Source organism: Dermacentor albipictus, chromosome 8 (genome assembly GCF_038994185.2).
Source record: "Dermacentor albipictus isolate Rhodes 1998 colony chromosome 8, USDA_Dalb.pri_finalv2, whole genome shotgun sequence".
NCBI lineage: Eukaryota > Metazoa > Arthropoda > Arachnida > Ixodida > Ixodidae > Dermacentor > Dermacentor albipictus.
Window position 1 is genome coordinate 49,768,694 of NC_091828.1, and position 16,743 is coordinate 49,785,436.

The following is a 16,743-nucleotide window of genomic DNA, read 5'->3' on the forward strand; positions in this document are numbered from 1 at the left end:
AAAACTGGTGTGGAATGCAGCAGCAAAATGTGCGAGTTCCGAGTTATTGCCGAGTAATTCCCTTTGTCATACAGTTTGATCACTTTGGTTATCTTTGTAAGTTGTGTAAGCTGATAGGAGTACGATGCATGGATTATAGAATGGTCACTAAGAACAGGCAGATGCATCATTGCATAAACTTTGTCAGGATCAGAAGCAAAAATGAGGTCGAGTATGTTAGAATAATTACAACTTTGACGTGTAGGTTCAGTGACAAGTTGCGTTAATCCAAAGGTTAGGCATGAGTTAACAAAGTTGCTTTTGGTACTGTGTTGCGAAGTTGCTGATGTTAGGTTAGTCCAGTTTATGGCGGGAAAGTTAAAATCACCGAACAGTAACATCGGAGAGTGGTGATGCAATTCAGTTACCGAACGCAATGTTTCGTGGAATTCTGCAACAAAGTTAGGATCATTACCAAGGGGGTGATAGCAGACTGCGGCTATTCTGGGTGGGTAAGAGGCGTTGCACAGGACGAACAGAATTTCTAGGGAGGACGATGTCTTAATTTCAGTACATTGAAGGTCCTTATGAGCGCCAATGGATATGCCGCCACCACATTTTGTAGTTCGATCATGCCTGAAGATATTGAAATTAGGGAAAAATGGCAATATTTCAGAGTCTTCTATTGTAGAATTAAGCCAAGTTTCAGTAATAACGATTATATCAGACTCTATTGTGTCGGTAAGATTACTGAGAGTGTCAAGCTTCGGTAAAATGCTTCTAATGTTAGTAAAAACAAACGAAAAAAAATTTCTTGGAGTTGGCATTGCTGGGGCCTAGACATTTAAAGTACGAGGGACAACCTTTTGGGTGTTGCGGTCAAACGTGTAAGCTTTGTTTCCAATAGTTAGCTTGTCATGTCGGAGCTTGAATGGTTTCTGTTGTGTCTTGGCGAATTCGACTAAACGCCTTCTAGCTGTTAGAGCGTTAGGAGAGTAATCTTCTGAAATTCTATATTCAGTGCCATTGAGTTTCCTACCCTGTGAAAGAACTTGTTCTTTTAGTTTGAAATGTGAAAGTTTTACAATAATTGGCCTGTTGTTGTTTACTTTGAATTTGCCCAAACGGTGGGCACGTTCGATGTCCACTGACTGAACAGTTATATTTAATTATTTACAGCATAGATCTATTATTAACGATTCTGACTCGGCCCACGTTTCACATTCGCGATCTGTTAATCCAAAAAATACTAGGTTTGAGCGTCGCGCGCGGTTTTCTAAGTCGTCCAGCCTGGCCTTAATTAATGATATCTCTTTTGCATTTTGATCGGCGAGCGTCCGGATATCATGAACTTGTTCTTTTATTACTACCAGGGATGCGCAGTCTTCTTTAATCTTGACAAGGCTGTCTTTAATCTCCTTTGTAGCGCTGTCTCTCGGGGACAGTTTGCGTTGCATAGATTTCATTTCTTTTAGTAGTGAAGCTTGGCCAGATTGAATTTCAGTCAGTGCTGTCATTATTTCACTGGATGTTTGCGTTTCGCTTGCATGGGTGCTTGGACCTGGGTTGAACTCGACGTCTCCGAAGAGTATTAGTAGTTGATGGACCCGTGCACAATCGAAAGCAATATCAATACAACACTGTGGGCTCAGCAGCACAACAAGGGCCATATAACGAGTACGTCGGCCATACAATGAATACTGATAATTTACCTGCAGAGCGAAAAGGCGTCGCAGGTAAGAGGCTGTTGTCATGGCCGTCATGCCATCGAGCCCATAGAATGCCGCGCTGCACGGTGTCACACTTATATAGTCCTGGGTAAAAGGCGACGTTATCTGGTGGCTTGGTAACGGTAGAACCAGGGGGCGCAGTTGTGAGAACCAAGGCGGTGGCTCGTGAAACGGATCATGGGGCGGCGATGTAGCAGTCCCTCGTGATGTTGGTGGGGTACGCTTCGTCCGGTGTGGCAAATCAAGGTCATCTGCTGCGGCTGGCCAAGTCGGGAGCCAAGAGACGTCCGGGATGTCGCCAGCGCATCCGTTGTCGCGTGGTCGAGGGCCACACCAGAGCAAAACCTGCAGAACGAAAAGGCGTCGCAGGTAAGCGGCTCTTGTCATGGCTGTCATGCCACCGAGCCCATTATTTAAATTGTTCTTATTTTTATTTAAATCATTAGTTAAATTATTTTCGACATTAAAGTTGCCACTTTCAGACTTCCCATGCAATTACTCTGATGTTCTTGCGAGAAATCCATAATTCTGGTCGGTGATTCAGTCTGCTAATTTAACATTGAAAGGTGAAAGTCCCGACACAGACAAACTGTCCATGTGATGTAGGTCATCCTGTAACACGCCTTCCTAGAACTCTGGCAGCGCTTATGGTAATTGCACTACTGCCCTCCATCAGCTGACATTTCCTCATAATAAGCTATGTAAATTGTAGGGATGTTTGTGGAGATCAGTGTGAGTTTTCTTTAGACCCCCTCCTATGAATGTGAAGTTATCCTACTGGGTGTCAAATCTGATAGTTATTTGGAACATAACTGTTTTTGAAGAATAAAACAAAATTAGTTTTCTTCTGTAGGATCACTCAAATTTTTAATATAAACATATATATACCGTAAGTCATCAAATAAAAAAAGACATTTTTGTTTGCCATTCTGTTTGTTCGAAGGTTGTTTGCCAGGGCAGATAAACTACCTATGCAAGCAACTATTTGTATAGACAGCATTTGTTTTATCAACATTACCGATACTTCAACGTTAAAGGACTTGTATAATGTGAAGAAGAAATCCTTGTGGGAATGGAAAAATTAAAAAAAGAAACAATAAAAATAGCCAATTTTATTTAGAGAGGTCAAGAAGGTTTGCCTATATCAGGCTGGCTGCATTATTAGCATGGTTATTTTTCACAGAGTGGTCCATCTTAATACATTCATAGTGGCAAGATTGCACTGAATGTTTTCTGAACTTCTCCGAAGTCTGGTCGTACCATGCTTAAGTGCTTCCATCCTTTTCTAAGCCACTGAAGTGGTTTTTAGGCTCATCTTAGGCACCAGCGCTTCGTCACAGTCTATCGTAAGCACTGCGATGAAGGAGTGGGTTATTTTTAGTGTTTTGATTGAGATTATGAATGAGTGACCACTTACTGCTTTCTCGTAGCTTGCCCAATGTAAAAACTGATTATTATAGTTTGCAGTTGCTTTCACAACCTGCTCTGATCGTCAGGTTTACTCCTATAGAATGCATTTCTAGCTGCTCCAATATGGCACGTGCCAGTACCAACACAGTCCACAACACTCCGGAATAGCTGGTGAAACCCTATAGAATTAGCTAACTCGAGAGACTCATGCTCACCAAGCCAGAAAATGACACTTTGAGAAGCCTGGGATACAGAGTAGAAGAACAAACAAAGACAAGACAGGCAAGAAAGGAATATCGTTGCAGGTATGAAACAACATCAAAGTCACGGCACTAGCATGCAATGTGGATACAGAGTATCCCCCGGAAAGAAAAACGGCAAGAATCAAGACGTTTAACAAGGTGTACGAAGACAACGAGGATGTCGGCTATGTGGATGCCGAACCACACAGAGGAATGGAGGTGCACGCTGTCAGTGTTGAACGGCAGAGGAGAGCAGCTTGAGGCTCCCTCTGTTGCCACCTGGGACATGCACTCAACCAAAGAGACAGCAGTCACCCTCTTGGCTGCAGGGGAAAGGAGAAAATAGTGGTGATGATGGATGCAAAAAAAAACAGCTTAAACCAGGCAAAAGATTAGCCATGATGCAGTAAGATATTACTTACTAAGTTTTGGGCATTCCTTGTGTGCCACATAAGAAGCGTCGATCTATGCTATGTACTGTATAACCCAGATACAGAAAACAAGTTTGTAACAGCCCAGTTAAGGTTTACAACTACAATGCGGGGCCTTTCTTAAAGAGTTTTCTTCTTCTATCATTAACTGCTGCAGAAATGTACATCCCAGGAACATGTGTTCTCACAGGTTATACACATACACAGGGTGTCTACCAACTGGGGAAACCGGGAATTCTCAGGGATATTGAGTAGTCTGGAAAAAGTCAGGGAAAACTCAGAGAATTTGGGCCTCTATCAGAGAAAATTAGCTGTAATTTATTGAAAGGGTCGCAAGTCGTGGTAATGCTAGCTCGAGTAACAGACAGGAATCGTAATGATTCGTCTTTGATGGCCTGTCGTCTTCTGGAGGAGTTGCCAGTGTATAGTCGATGACCGACTTTCCGGTTTCCCGATAATTGACCACTTGCAGAAGTCGGAGTGCCACCTAGCGCGAAAAACGGGAAGCTTGCGCCTCGCCGCTTGGTTGGAATACATCCCGGCTCCAGCCTTGCTTTGGTACGGCGGCATCGAGTGGCGACGTTGTGTTTGCAGAGCTTCTATCACGTTTTGTGAAAGCGTCGACGTTCTTTGGTAGTTGCCATATATTGTAGCACTCTTCAATGAAGCACACTAAACACAATGGTTTATTGTGGGCGAACTTGTGCCCGGAAACTCAATATTAAGCATTCACACACTTTTTAAAAGAGGAGTTAACAGCAGCCTATTCCACAGTCAACCGCGTCTCTCCGCCGAACCCACTTCTCACGCGCCCCGAAGGCCAAGAGCCACGCCGTAGCTTCTCATTGGACGGCAGACTCGGGCGCTGCCGTGAGTGCGTGCACAGGAGACACGCGCTGTATCGCCACGCGCGAGGCGTTGCTGGCGCTCTTCTAATGGCGATGCGACGAGTAATGGGCTTTAGCGATGAGACGCTTGCAAAGGTGCCTCACGAGAGTGCTCGTACCTGGCATGTGGAGAGCTCTCTGCGGCAATATGACCTGCCTTAAATATGATTGAAGAGGACTTCATTCTCTTGCCGTTTTTGCAAATGGGACGGACAGCTGACTTCTCAGAGCGCTGGATAATGAGCGACAATGCGTGGGGTTATCTTCATGCCAACACTTCGTCCGTTTGTCAGGCACACCGCCGGTGGGCTTTAAAAAAAGAGGGTTAAGTTAAGCACATAAAATTTAACGTAAACACCGTTTACTTTCCACTTGGCCTCATAGGAGTTACGTACACGCCATCCATGAAGTCGGGCATCTACGTGGTTACAGCATGGTTCACAAAAGCCATTGGCGACATTGCCGGAGAGCACTGTGAATGTGTGGCTGGATGAGTGCTTTATGCCTGTCGCATTCCCCGAACTCTTAGTTGTTGCATGGAACAACAGATGTACACGTTCTAGCTTGCAAATTTGATATTCATCTCGTGCTGTTTCGCCAAACTGCTGTGTTGCATGCTTGTGGTTTACGAAGCCGTATCCCAAATTTCGCATGCGCTATATGTACGCGGTAGGTTATTCAGTCTGTTTTTGCGAGCGCTAAGGCCTCAAAGCTTACGCCAACCTATTTTATGTTATATTAGCTTAAATATGGGCAGCGCGTGCGTCCGCAGGCCAGTATGCTCCCACTCACTCGCGAATACTCATCAAGGCAGATAGTTTGACGAATTGGTTCGAAGTCATGTTGGAAGAGAGCGCAACACAACTGACATGTACGGAAAAAAAGAAGACGAGCACAGACTCACAAATGACATGACCTACATAGACTGGCCGCATCTGTTTGCGCCGTTCTTCACAAATCACTTAATCATACTCGCATATACTCAGGGTTACTCAGTGACGAGCGCGAAGGAAAACTGCATTATTTATATTTTACAGCCTCAGCGAGCCCTGCCAGCACGTCGCTGGCCTTCTGTTCAGCGTTGCAGAACTGGCAGGAGATGACAAGAAAATAGAAGTCGCCTGCATAAGCCACAGATCCTAGAATGCACTGTTAGCTGCCACGGCGTGCCGTCCAGGTTCGACCGATTCACCGCTGCCGTCCACAAAGTTCTCCACATTAACCTTCGCGGGCGGAAATCTGAAGAAATTACTATGTCCATTTTCATAATAATGGCTCGTTTGCAGCCGAAAGCGACTCAGTTGGCCGGCATGTCACGCCCGAGCAGCGCAGTTTGCTTTCCAACCACGGAGACGGCGCTCACGAAGCGCCGCCCCGCGGCCGGTTTTGGCGCATGCGCAGTCGTACTTCTGCAAGTGGTCAATTTGAATGGCTTTGCGACACCGCCAAGTACCCCATAGAGTCAATGTATTCGAACGTCTGAAATTTCGGACGCAAGAACTCTTCGCCGTCCCATTTTCCGGACGTTTTGCCGTGATCGCAGGTCCGAAACGGAATTAATTAAAGCCACCACCGCTGCCATATTGATTACCTCGCTGCCTCGAACCGGCGCTCTCGCACGCAGATCCGCTGGCAGCCGTAGCCACCACTGCGGCAACGCTAGGCCTAGCTGCTTTGACCTTCGCTATGATGCTTCTTGCCGTTGTGTTCTGTGTTTTTTTATCGAAAGAATTCGTTGCTGTCAGCAACGGCACGGACTCCGCCTTTTTGGTCCTCGCGATTGGCTTAGAAGCTTGGAAAGCACGGTGTGTTGCATAATGCCGGTTCTCGAAAGTCAGCTTCGCCTTCATACAGACATGTTACTTGGTGAAGCATACGCACGTGTATTGCAGTAAAGCATAACAAGCGTGGAGAGGGGCTATTGCCACGGGACACAGACTTAGAAGCCTTGAAAGCACGGTATGTTGCATAATGCCGGTTCCCGAAAGTCAGCTTCGCCTTCATACAGAAGTGTTACTTGGTGAAGCATACGCTCGTGTATTGCAGTGAAGCATAACAAGCGTGGGGAGGGGCTATTGTCACGGGACAGTATGTTTTCTTAATTATACACGCGTACACCCGCTATTTCCTGTCGCAGTACGAGCACCGATATACCTAATACGTGTACCGACAGGCCTTCAGAGCGTTTTCGAATGTGCCTGTGGCGGTTTAAGCCCTTAAGGGCAGTAAATGACATGCATTTATTTTTTCAAACTGGCCGATTTTTCTGACGTTATTGCGGCCCCTAGGGAGTTCGAAAAATCGCACGTAGACTGTGCAACTGACCAAGAAGATGCTTCAAATGGTCCGTGGGGTGAATGAGTGGCGGAAGGAGGACAAGAACAGAAAGGACCTATGCATTGATGAGTGAACGGGAAAGGAAGTGTGTCCCCGCTTCTTTCAAGGAGCTTGAGCTCAAAAAACGGAATGTTGTCTGACGTCGAGAGGCAGGTGTTCCTGATCCAGACCAAGATAAACTCTTTAAAGCAATGAAACGCAACACTGTGGTGTTGTGCGGGGGCTAAGAGTATGTCAGTAGAGTTGAGGTCGACACACCAGTGATTGAGAGAGAATCTCACTTCTGACAAAGTTCTGACCTCATACCATCGAGCTTGCTATCATTTGATAGAAATAGCTCATATTCGAAAATATTTGCTTCTGTATGCATCTCCTTTTTATTCGTACTTGAGAATGTCCAACTCGATTTGATATCTTTTTTCGTATATATTTTATCAGCTGTGCATTTTACTAACCCCTCCCTTCTATTCTCTTTTTGAATAACATGAACACTACTCTTTAGTATTCAAATTGGACTAAGTCGTCTCTTAAAATTTTTTTTCATATTCTTATTAGAGTGACAGCATCGGGCAATATGGTTTCAGCCTGTCTTGACATAACACACAGTTCTGTATCACTAAGGGAATTTTGCAAAGGCACTCGGGGAAAACCTGTAAAACTCAGGGAATTTGGAAATGTCAACTTGGTAGACACCCTGGTACAAAAATAGCCTATTTAGTAAATGCATATAACTGTGTTCTCAGAAAATAAAGATGACAATGTTGTGGTTTGTATATTTAACACTTTTCCTCCCCCCAATGCATGCACTTGTACTTCTTGGTTCTGTTCTCAGTGAAGGTTTAGGAGTCCTCTGGGACCAATGTGTTTCTACGTGTTCTTTACAAAGGGGCACAATATTTGCAAGGATGAAGAATCTGACCTCTCTGTGATGTGTAAAGTCAAACCTGTCTAAATGTCAAACATGTTTACATCAAATTATTTCTTATATCCAACCATTTCTTACAATGCTGTTACAACTAGAAATTATTGCAAAAGGTATGGTTACATAGAACGAATATGGCCACTACTGATGTACTGAATTTCAAGAAGCATAATAATGCCCCAGAAGTTCGCTTTCATGCGCGGTGGCTGGCGGTCTTCAACACCACCAAAAAAATGGTTTAGCCCATCTGCGCAGCTCTACTGCCACAGTGAGATAGATAGGGTCAAAGTAGCTCACTTTTTTTCCATACAACCAAGCCGAGGGTTGGCACTTCCCTACCAAAATTTATACAGGCCTGCACTGCTATGCTCCCTTCCACAGCTATTGTGGTCGGTTCCTTATGTTGTTTTTGCGCGTTTTCTTCATTGTTGCATGACGTCTAGGCGAAGTGGCAGAGTCTGCTGCTGACTGTGAAGGTAGAAATTATCGAGTTGAGGGCAGAGAGAAGGAAAATCTGACATTGCTGCAGCATCTGGGCAAACATTAAGAAGGAAATGATTCAAAACTTATTCTGTGCCGCCTTTTTCCATCGTCCCTGTGACCATTGTTGAAAGTGTTCGAACAAATGCAATGGCTATTACATCTAAAGTGGAAGGTCAGGCTGGCACAATTCTGCCAGCTATTAAAGAGTGTTTAGCTCCACTACAAAACACCTATAAAATTCCACAAAAAGGTCCCATGCCATTTCTCGACCTTTGACTGTCTCGTTCAGTAGGGCATACTTGCTTATTGAGGATGGCAGAGCAAGCTGGATCAAAGCATTTTCAAACTTTTCTCTAAGAGCTGTAGAAACCTACAAAAGCTTTCAAACACCCCACATTCTGTCACTGTAATTTTTTGGCTTTCCAAAAAATAATTTTTATTGGTGGACTTCACAGACAGTGTCATGAAGCATTCAGATGCAGAAATATTGGCTAAATTAAGAAGGGCCATAAACCCACCGTGGTTGCTCAGTGGCTATGGTGTTAGGCTGCTGAGCACGAGGTCGCGGGATCGAATCCCCGCCATGGCGGCCGCATTTCGATGGGGGCGAAATGCGAAAACACCCGTGTACTTAGATTTAGGTGCATGTTAAAAAACCCCAGGTGGTCAAAATTTCCGGAGTCCTCCATTACGGCGTGCCTCATAATCAGAAACTGGTTTTGGCACATAAAACCCCATAATTTAATTTAAAATTTTTTAAGAAGGGCCATAAGGAGTTCTTTGTTTAATCATACTTGAAATCAACCTCAAGATTCCAGAAATAAAAAAAGCAAAACTTGTAATTAAATGTAGCATTTCTGTTCTTTGGCATTTCACAAGCTTTACTTACTTTTATTTTTGCAGTATCGAGGCTTTCTATTCCTCTGTCAACTGCCAGATGTGACAACTTGAAGCAAGGACACCTCCACCAACGTCAATTATATGGCCGTGAGACTGATGAACTGTCTCGCCTGGAAACACATGCCAGCGTCCATACTGGCAAGAAGCCATTTCAGTGCCCTTCATGCTCTCTGAGTTTCCCACAACAGGCCCACCTAAAAGAGCACCTGCACTCCCACATAGGCGAGGAGCCATATCAGTGTCCTTCATGCTCTCGGAGTTTCTCAGTAGAGAGCAGCCTTAAGAAACACCTGCGCACCCACATACAGGAGAAGCTATTTCAGTGCCCTTCATGCTCTCGGAGCTTCTCAGAAAAGGGCAACCTTACGAAACACCTGCGCGTCCACACAGGTGAGAAGCCATATCAGTGCCCTTCATGTTCTCGGAGCTTCTCAGTAGAGTGCAACCTTAAGAGACACCTGCGCACCCACACACAGGAGAAGCCATTCCAGTGCCCTTCATGCTCTCGGAGCTTCTCAGAAAAGGGCAACCTTAAGAAACACCTGCGTGTCCACACAGGTGAGAAGCCATATCAGTGCCCTTCATGCTTGAAGAACTTTTCATCTAAGGGCAGACTTACGACGCACCTACGCACTCACACAGGTGAGAAGCCATTTCAATGCCCTTTATGCCTTCAGAGCTTCTCAGAAAAGAGCAGCATAAAATCTCACCTGCGCACCCACACAGGCGAGAAGCCATATCAGTGCACTTCATGCTTTCGGAGTTTCACGCGAAAGAACCGACTTAACGAACACCTGCGCACCCACACAGGCGAGAAGCCATATCAGTGCACATCATGCTTTCGACGTTTCGCGCGAAAGAAACGCCTGAACGAACATGTGCGCACCCACACAGAGGAGAAGCCATTTCAGTACTCTTAATGCTCTCGGAGCTTCTCAGAAAAGTGCAGCCTATGAGACAGCTGCGCATACACACAGATGACAAGCCATATCAGAGCCCTTTATGCTCTCCGAGCTTCTCAGAAAAGGACAACCTTATGAAACACGTGTGCATCCACTCAGGTGAGAAGCCATATCAGTGCCCTTCATACTCTGAGATTATCAGAAGGCAACCTTATGAGACACCTGCGCGTCCACGCAGAGGAAAAGCTATTTCAGTGCCCTTCGTGCTCTCGGAGCTTAGAAAAGGCCAGCGTTATGAAACACCTGCACACCCACACAGACAAGAAGCCATTTCAGTGCCCTTCATGCCTTCAGAGCTTCTCGTTGAAGAGTGCCATGAAGGAACACCAGTGCATTCATACAGGTGACCGACCATACATGCTCAAAGTCTTTTACGCACTTTCATCACTTGAGCAGACATAAGAGAGCATAGCAATATGATATTGTTGGGTAGATCAACAACCATGTTGAACTAGAATCCAAATTACAAATTTACAGATGTGTAGCATGTTGCGTAGTGTTCTGCATGAGGTAGCACAAATGTCTCGATGTGCTCTTAAAGGAGTCGTGGAAAACTTTTTTCAAGTTGCTGTATTTGCTCTAGATCTTTTGTCAGCATGTCAGAAAGAATAGAGCAGAATAAATTGAGAAGTGTCCCACACAAAGCCGTTGTAGACAAGAAAAAATGTAAACATAAAGTTAAACCTTGATATAATGAAGACTGCAAAATCAGCAAGCTTTGTTATATTGTGGCTTTTCATTATCCGAAATGTAATCCATGTTCAATCCTTTCTCAAACAATACTGTTCGCATGCCCCTACGAACTATGTATCTTCATGGTAATAATTATTATTACACTACAGATATCTGATTGATCTGCTGCTAAGCTCTTTGCTTGCCTTTCTTTTGTCCCAGTATTCTCTTTTGGTACATGTGAACTTGTTCTTCTAGGCCAATGCGTGTGTTTGTTGCTTCTAAGTTCCGGTTTACGTGGTTCATCCTGGAGATTCTTTTGATCTTACTCTATTCACGCCTGTTTGGGCTTTCTTTTTTTGCAACTGGGTTCTTAAGAGCAATTCATTGTTCAATAAGCTTTCCACTGGTTGTTTTCTCAGAGCACCAAATAAAACCCTTTGTTTAATGAGTATTCATTGTGTGTTGTTTGTATTTTATTACTTGAAAGACAGCATGCAATATAGAGATGTTAGTATTTCAGTCTTTCAGGGGCTTCAAGAGAAGTTGAGTGACGGCAGTTGGAAGTCAATCATTAGCACAAGAGGCACTTATTATAACTAATATACACAAGCAATTTACGTCTTGAGTCAAACGTCAGGTGCCCCATGCCTAATTCATTCCTACATTTTATTTCAAGAAATTTATCAGCATTCGTGTAACCACTGGGGAGACATAAATCTGCAGAAATATTTATATAAAATTTACATTTCAAATTGAGCATACAGAGGCACTTGCACTGTATCATACATTTATGTGCAGAAGCCAAGAAATTGGGCCAATCATGTTCTTTGACATCTGTAAAAATTCTTTACGAATTGCAGTTGTGCCACTCTCTCATGAGGAATCTCCTCACAAACAACATTGTTCACAGGGCATGTTCTCAAAATAATAAATTCAAGAAGTGTTTTTGTTTTGATTAAGTAAATGTGAATATTTGATGCTTTGAATGGGCACTTCGTAAACACATATTTTCCAGTAGCCTTCAAACACTTTAAGCATTATGTGTGTAACCCTGTTCACACCTGTGGCCATAGCATAGGCTTAAAATATGATCATGTGATTGATAGAGGGTGTATACGTTGCTAAGCGAGCTACACTTTCCTGGCTATACAGGGATTGTTTGCACTTGCTATGTGCGGGTAAATTCTTGATTTGTCCTTTATACTCTAATTGTGCTTTTAGTGAACAGTGCTTCATAAAATGCCGGGGAACAACAGGAACCTGCCAATCGTATCAACAGCCAAATGTGCAGATTGTTTTATACATATTTTGATAATAGCTGTTCATTTTTTGAAAAGTATTTGAAACATATTCTACATTTGACTTGTTTCGCTTGTGGCACTATTCCATCTGCATTCCACTTAATCTTGCAAATTAATTTTTCACGCCACTAGTTTAGATGTATATTCGGAAACAATGTATCAACATTTAATAGGTAAACACGCGAGACAATATTTTTCTTTCTGGCAAGTTCCGCTCCTAAGGATTGCCTCCACATCCACTCAGCCATTTTGCTGACATGTACTCCTTCATGCTTTGGCACTTTACAGCCACGTGGAGAGGCACCTGTGCCAACATATGACTATTTCAGCGCAGGTTCTTCTTTCAAAGTTTCTTTGTAACTTGTGAACCAAAATAGCATTTATCTATCCAAACAGTTCAGCCATGTAGGTTTCTTTGTATTACATAAAGTCTGAACTGGGAATATACATATATGTACAGCATGCTGCATGACATTCTTTTGTGCAAGCGTTACTGTACGCTCAGATATCTTGAGCTGCCGAGGTAACTCATAGCATGTTTCAGCATAATGTGACAAAGTATTTCATTGTCTTTCAACAATGTAATGAAACAATTGAAAACATTGATATGACCTGACACATGATACATCAGCATACCAAAGTCAACTAGGGTACCAGTTATGTAGGCACATATTGTGGAAATAAATATATTAATAATTAACAAGTTCTTTAGTTATATTGCAATATAGTTTAGACCAGGTGAGCTGAAGCTCCTATGTACACTAAATACTCTTTAAAGATAAGTTGTGAAATACTCTTTAGAGATAAGTTGCGCCCGTTTTTCTGTGGTGCGACTCTCTCGAGCCACCGTTGACTCCTTCCTATGAAGGCCCCTTTCGTGTGATTTCATGTTCAGAGAAACGGTTGAATATTGACATTCATGGCAGAGGCAGTGTCATACGATTACATAAAACCAAGCTATCTTGAACATTAACTCTTCATTCCTTCAGCCATTCACACCTAAGCCTCCGGCATTCTACAGGGGAGCTCTTGTAGCGACCGTCCATCACTAAGCAATGCCTCGCCGTGGGTGTCAGTGCCCCTTGCTCCAGAAATCCAGTGTGCCTCGCTGTGAAGGTCATTGCCCCCTGCTGTTTCTTGTAACCGGAGTGGCTGCCCAACAGGGACGCCACCACAGCCACACGGAAAACCTACTTTTACCCTTGAATAAAACCAGTCGACTCTTCAATCTCAAGCTGTCCAAATATCCTTGCCTCAGCTGAACTGAGCTCTCAACAATGTTGTCAGGCAATCAGCAGCATGCATTGGGCATCTGAGGCGTACGCCTGTAATCGCTTCATTTGACCTGTAGGCATCTTGAGGTGACTGCTGGCCATAGACTCGTTTTGGTCCTCTTCCTTCAATAGCAGCTTCAGGATTTTCGCACAGCGTTTGCAGACTGCAGTGGCTCACGGGACCGCTTCTGTACCGCCAGTTTGCCCCAGCGGATAGTTATTCTTCTGCTGCACTCTTGTTACAATGTGCTACAAGCACATGCGCCTTTGTAGATGAAAGTCAAGCCCTTTCCCTTTGTGAATTGACAGGGGTGAGCAATTCAATTGCCGTTGCAATGAATTGAATCTCATGTCATCGGAGAACTCATGCGTGGTGCTCAAAACAAATTCCACCACAGTGTCTTCAAGTTCACTGTCAAAAGGGTAGCCATTGCACAACAAAGTTTCCAGTGAAAGTCAACAGTTGCACTGTTTTCTTTCTATTCACAGAATGCAGTGCAACAATTCTGCTTTTTTGAATGCTGCCCATATTATCACATTCTTTTGAAATGCAGTTATAAACTCGAGCCCTGACACAGGCACGTACCCAAGGGGGGGCTCAAGGGGGCCCCGGTCCTCCCCGAAATTAAGACGCATACACCCCCCCCCCTTCCCTGCCCACGCCACCACTACTCACACACATTCCTAAAGCGCTGGCAAATCAATGTTGAGACTTGACAGCTATTCAGCGGTCAACATTTTGCTGCCTTTCTCACTCCTTTTGGATGGTGGTCGTTATCGGCGTCTCCTGGGATGTGAAGCCCAGTTTCCTCATCAATTCGGTGCCCGCGCGATTAACTCGAGATGCATTCAGTTGTCACCGTCTATTCAACAGTTAACGCGCATCCTTGTTGCTTCGTTTGTTCAACCTTCTTCGTTTACACTGATCCAGGGACAAGGAAATTGATTCCGTTCATGGTCAGCTGGTCTGTATGCACTTGGAATGAGTTGCGGCTAGAGAAAATGCCAATTGCGTTTAACTTTTCTTTTTGTTTCATTATTTCCTCGTGTGACGGCTCGCCGCGACGCTGACAGATGCTCGGAACCATATACACATGATATGGGCTAGATAACATGGAAAATAAAATAATGCTAGATAGCGTCCATCATGAAACACTGCAATAACCCTTAAACTCACAGGCAATATCACTGTGACCCATTAACTCCTCTGGTTTTCCCTAATTGTACAGCTCTTTTCGTGCAAAATTGCCAACTGGAAACAAGAGTCGCAAGGATTTGAGAAATAAAGCGATGTCCTAACGGAGAGAGCCAAAGTAACAGCCAAACAGGAAGGAAAAGCGAAAATTAACAAATTTAACCGTTGTTTTTTGAAGCTATTTATGGATCAACATCTTTTTATTTAACTAGGAAGTAGAGAAAACGCCGCCGGAAATGGAGGACAATTCCGTGTGTTCTGAATGACGCTTGTGTTCTGAATGAGTTATAATTCAAGCCACCTAGCGTAGCCACTTCTCTGCTTTGCTTATGTAGGTGTATTTCTAACCTGCCGCGGTGGGCGCAGTACGTATAGAATCGCAGCTTCCTGTGCCATACGCGGTTGTACGCAACTGGCGGCCACGCATCGTTACGTAACCTCCCAAATAGCAATATGAGTCGGTTGTGGCACTTAGCTTGTTAGAGTAGTAAACGGGGGATCCAAAAGAACGGTGATTGTTCCACAAACATATATTTCTGTATAATTCTTCCAGAGCTAATTAAAAAAAACGCTGCTATAGTCGGATACAACTTAAGTCTGCAATGAAGCCCCGCCCTCGCCCTCATAGGAGCCAGCCACTGTTCCTCCGCAAGACTGCAAATAATTCGTGCTTCTAACTTTTGCTGTTACCCAAATAAGGCGGTAGCTACAAAAAATAAAATTTTTAGCCCGTAATTTTATATCTTTTCCCTCGCATAGTATAGTGGAATGTCGAATGCCTAATTTTTTATTGAACTGAAATAACATGTTCGATTTGCTACAACTATTTGTTGTGAAATTTCACTTCACTTGGCCGTGAAGTTTCATGAGTAGATCGGGTTCAGCAGTGAAATGAACTGCACGGCAGACTTTTGATGAGTGAAATGCTCAGTCTCCATACATTTGGTCCATGTCTGTTGCAAACCTAATTGCTTGATGAAAAGATTCAAGAACAGCAGACGCTCCGGAGGTATCAAGGGCGACGCCATATTGAAAAGGCCGCATGACGACGATTTTGTTCGCTTCTCTAATTGGCTGGCAAAGTAACACAACTCCGCGCGGTTCCTGTGCATTTGTTTCCAACTGCTGTTTTTTAAAGTTCTATTCTACTAAAGTAATCTTCATTTTACGCTTTCGCTTCTTTACTTTTTCTTGGCAGTGTTCTTCCTGCGCTTATTTCTTGCGTGAGTCCATTTGACGTGGTTGTTTGTTTGCCACGTAAAGGAGAGGTGTACGCACAAGTGCACCTATAAAATACACCTTATTTCGTTTCTCTTTTGTGGGTTTACGCGCTTTTATGGCGAATGGTGGGCATTATTCACATTTGTAATATTAAAGGTAACCCCCCCCCTCATTTGCATAGACAACTTACCTTGGGTTGGGCCCCACCAACCAAGGCTACCTCCTTCTCTGTAAAAGGTATAATAAAATTTGTCCTGCATATATATGTAAATATATTACGAATGCATGGTGTTTACAGTGTAAATTTAAACCGATCTTTAAGTCAGAAAATGCACATGAGGCAGCCGCCGCTTGTGCTTCTCATGACAAAAAATAAAAGCGAAACAAACGGGTCAAGAAACGACTCACTTTAGAGAAAAGGCAAAACAAATGCGTTCAAGGAAGAAAATGTTCCACTTCTACATAAGCCGAATTGGCAATCGGGATTCCTGCAAAAAATATATATACAAACATCAGCTTCAGTGTGCCTTTACTATATATGAATTCATAAGCCCAGTTGAACACCAGCTGCTGCCTATAAAGCACGTGTTCGTATTGGGTTCCTCCTGCAACTACGCAGTACTGAATCCGCTTCATCATATCTTCAGCGGCTTTCTTGATGGCCGACACAGGATTTCTACGGCAGGCATCCGTTGTCATTGTCTTCAGCTAATCTGATGTCCGTCTCAATCGTATAAGCATGGTCTTTCACATAACCCCAAACGAAGAAATTGAGTGGAGAAATGGTTAACTAA

General features: G+C 43.8%; 2 protein-coding genes across 2 annotated transcripts in view; both read left to right on the plus strand.

The window, feature by feature from the left end:
* The window catches only part of LOC139049242 (zinc finger protein 271-like), a 127,535-nt gene that overhangs the window by 35,478 nt on the left and 75,314 nt on the right, over positions 1 to 16,743 (plus strand). The gene's annotated exons all lie outside the window — the stretch shown is intronic.
* LOC139048769 (gastrula zinc finger protein XlCGF57.1-like) lies at positions 1,790 to 11,409 on the plus strand. The gene is made up of 2 exons (XM_070523357.1): positions 1,790 to 2,078; positions 9,325 to 11,409. The coding sequence occupies exons 1-2, from the start codon at positions 1,916 to 1,918 to the stop codon at positions 10,239 to 10,241; spliced, it is 1,080 nt and encodes a 359-aa protein (XP_070379458.1). The 5' UTR covers positions 1,790 to 1,915; the 3' UTR covers positions 10,242 to 11,409.

Excerpts from the sequence above, each read along its gene's own strand:
- LOC139048769 (XM_070523357.1), top strand. The coding sequence starts at position 1,916 with ATGTTGGTGGGGTACGCTTCGTCCGGTGTGGCAAATCAAGGTCATCTG. Across the intron at positions 2,079-9,324 it reads AGAACGAAAAGGCGTCGCAG|TATCGAGGCTTTCTATTCCT; the intron begins GTAAGCGGCTCT and ends TTATTTTTGCAG.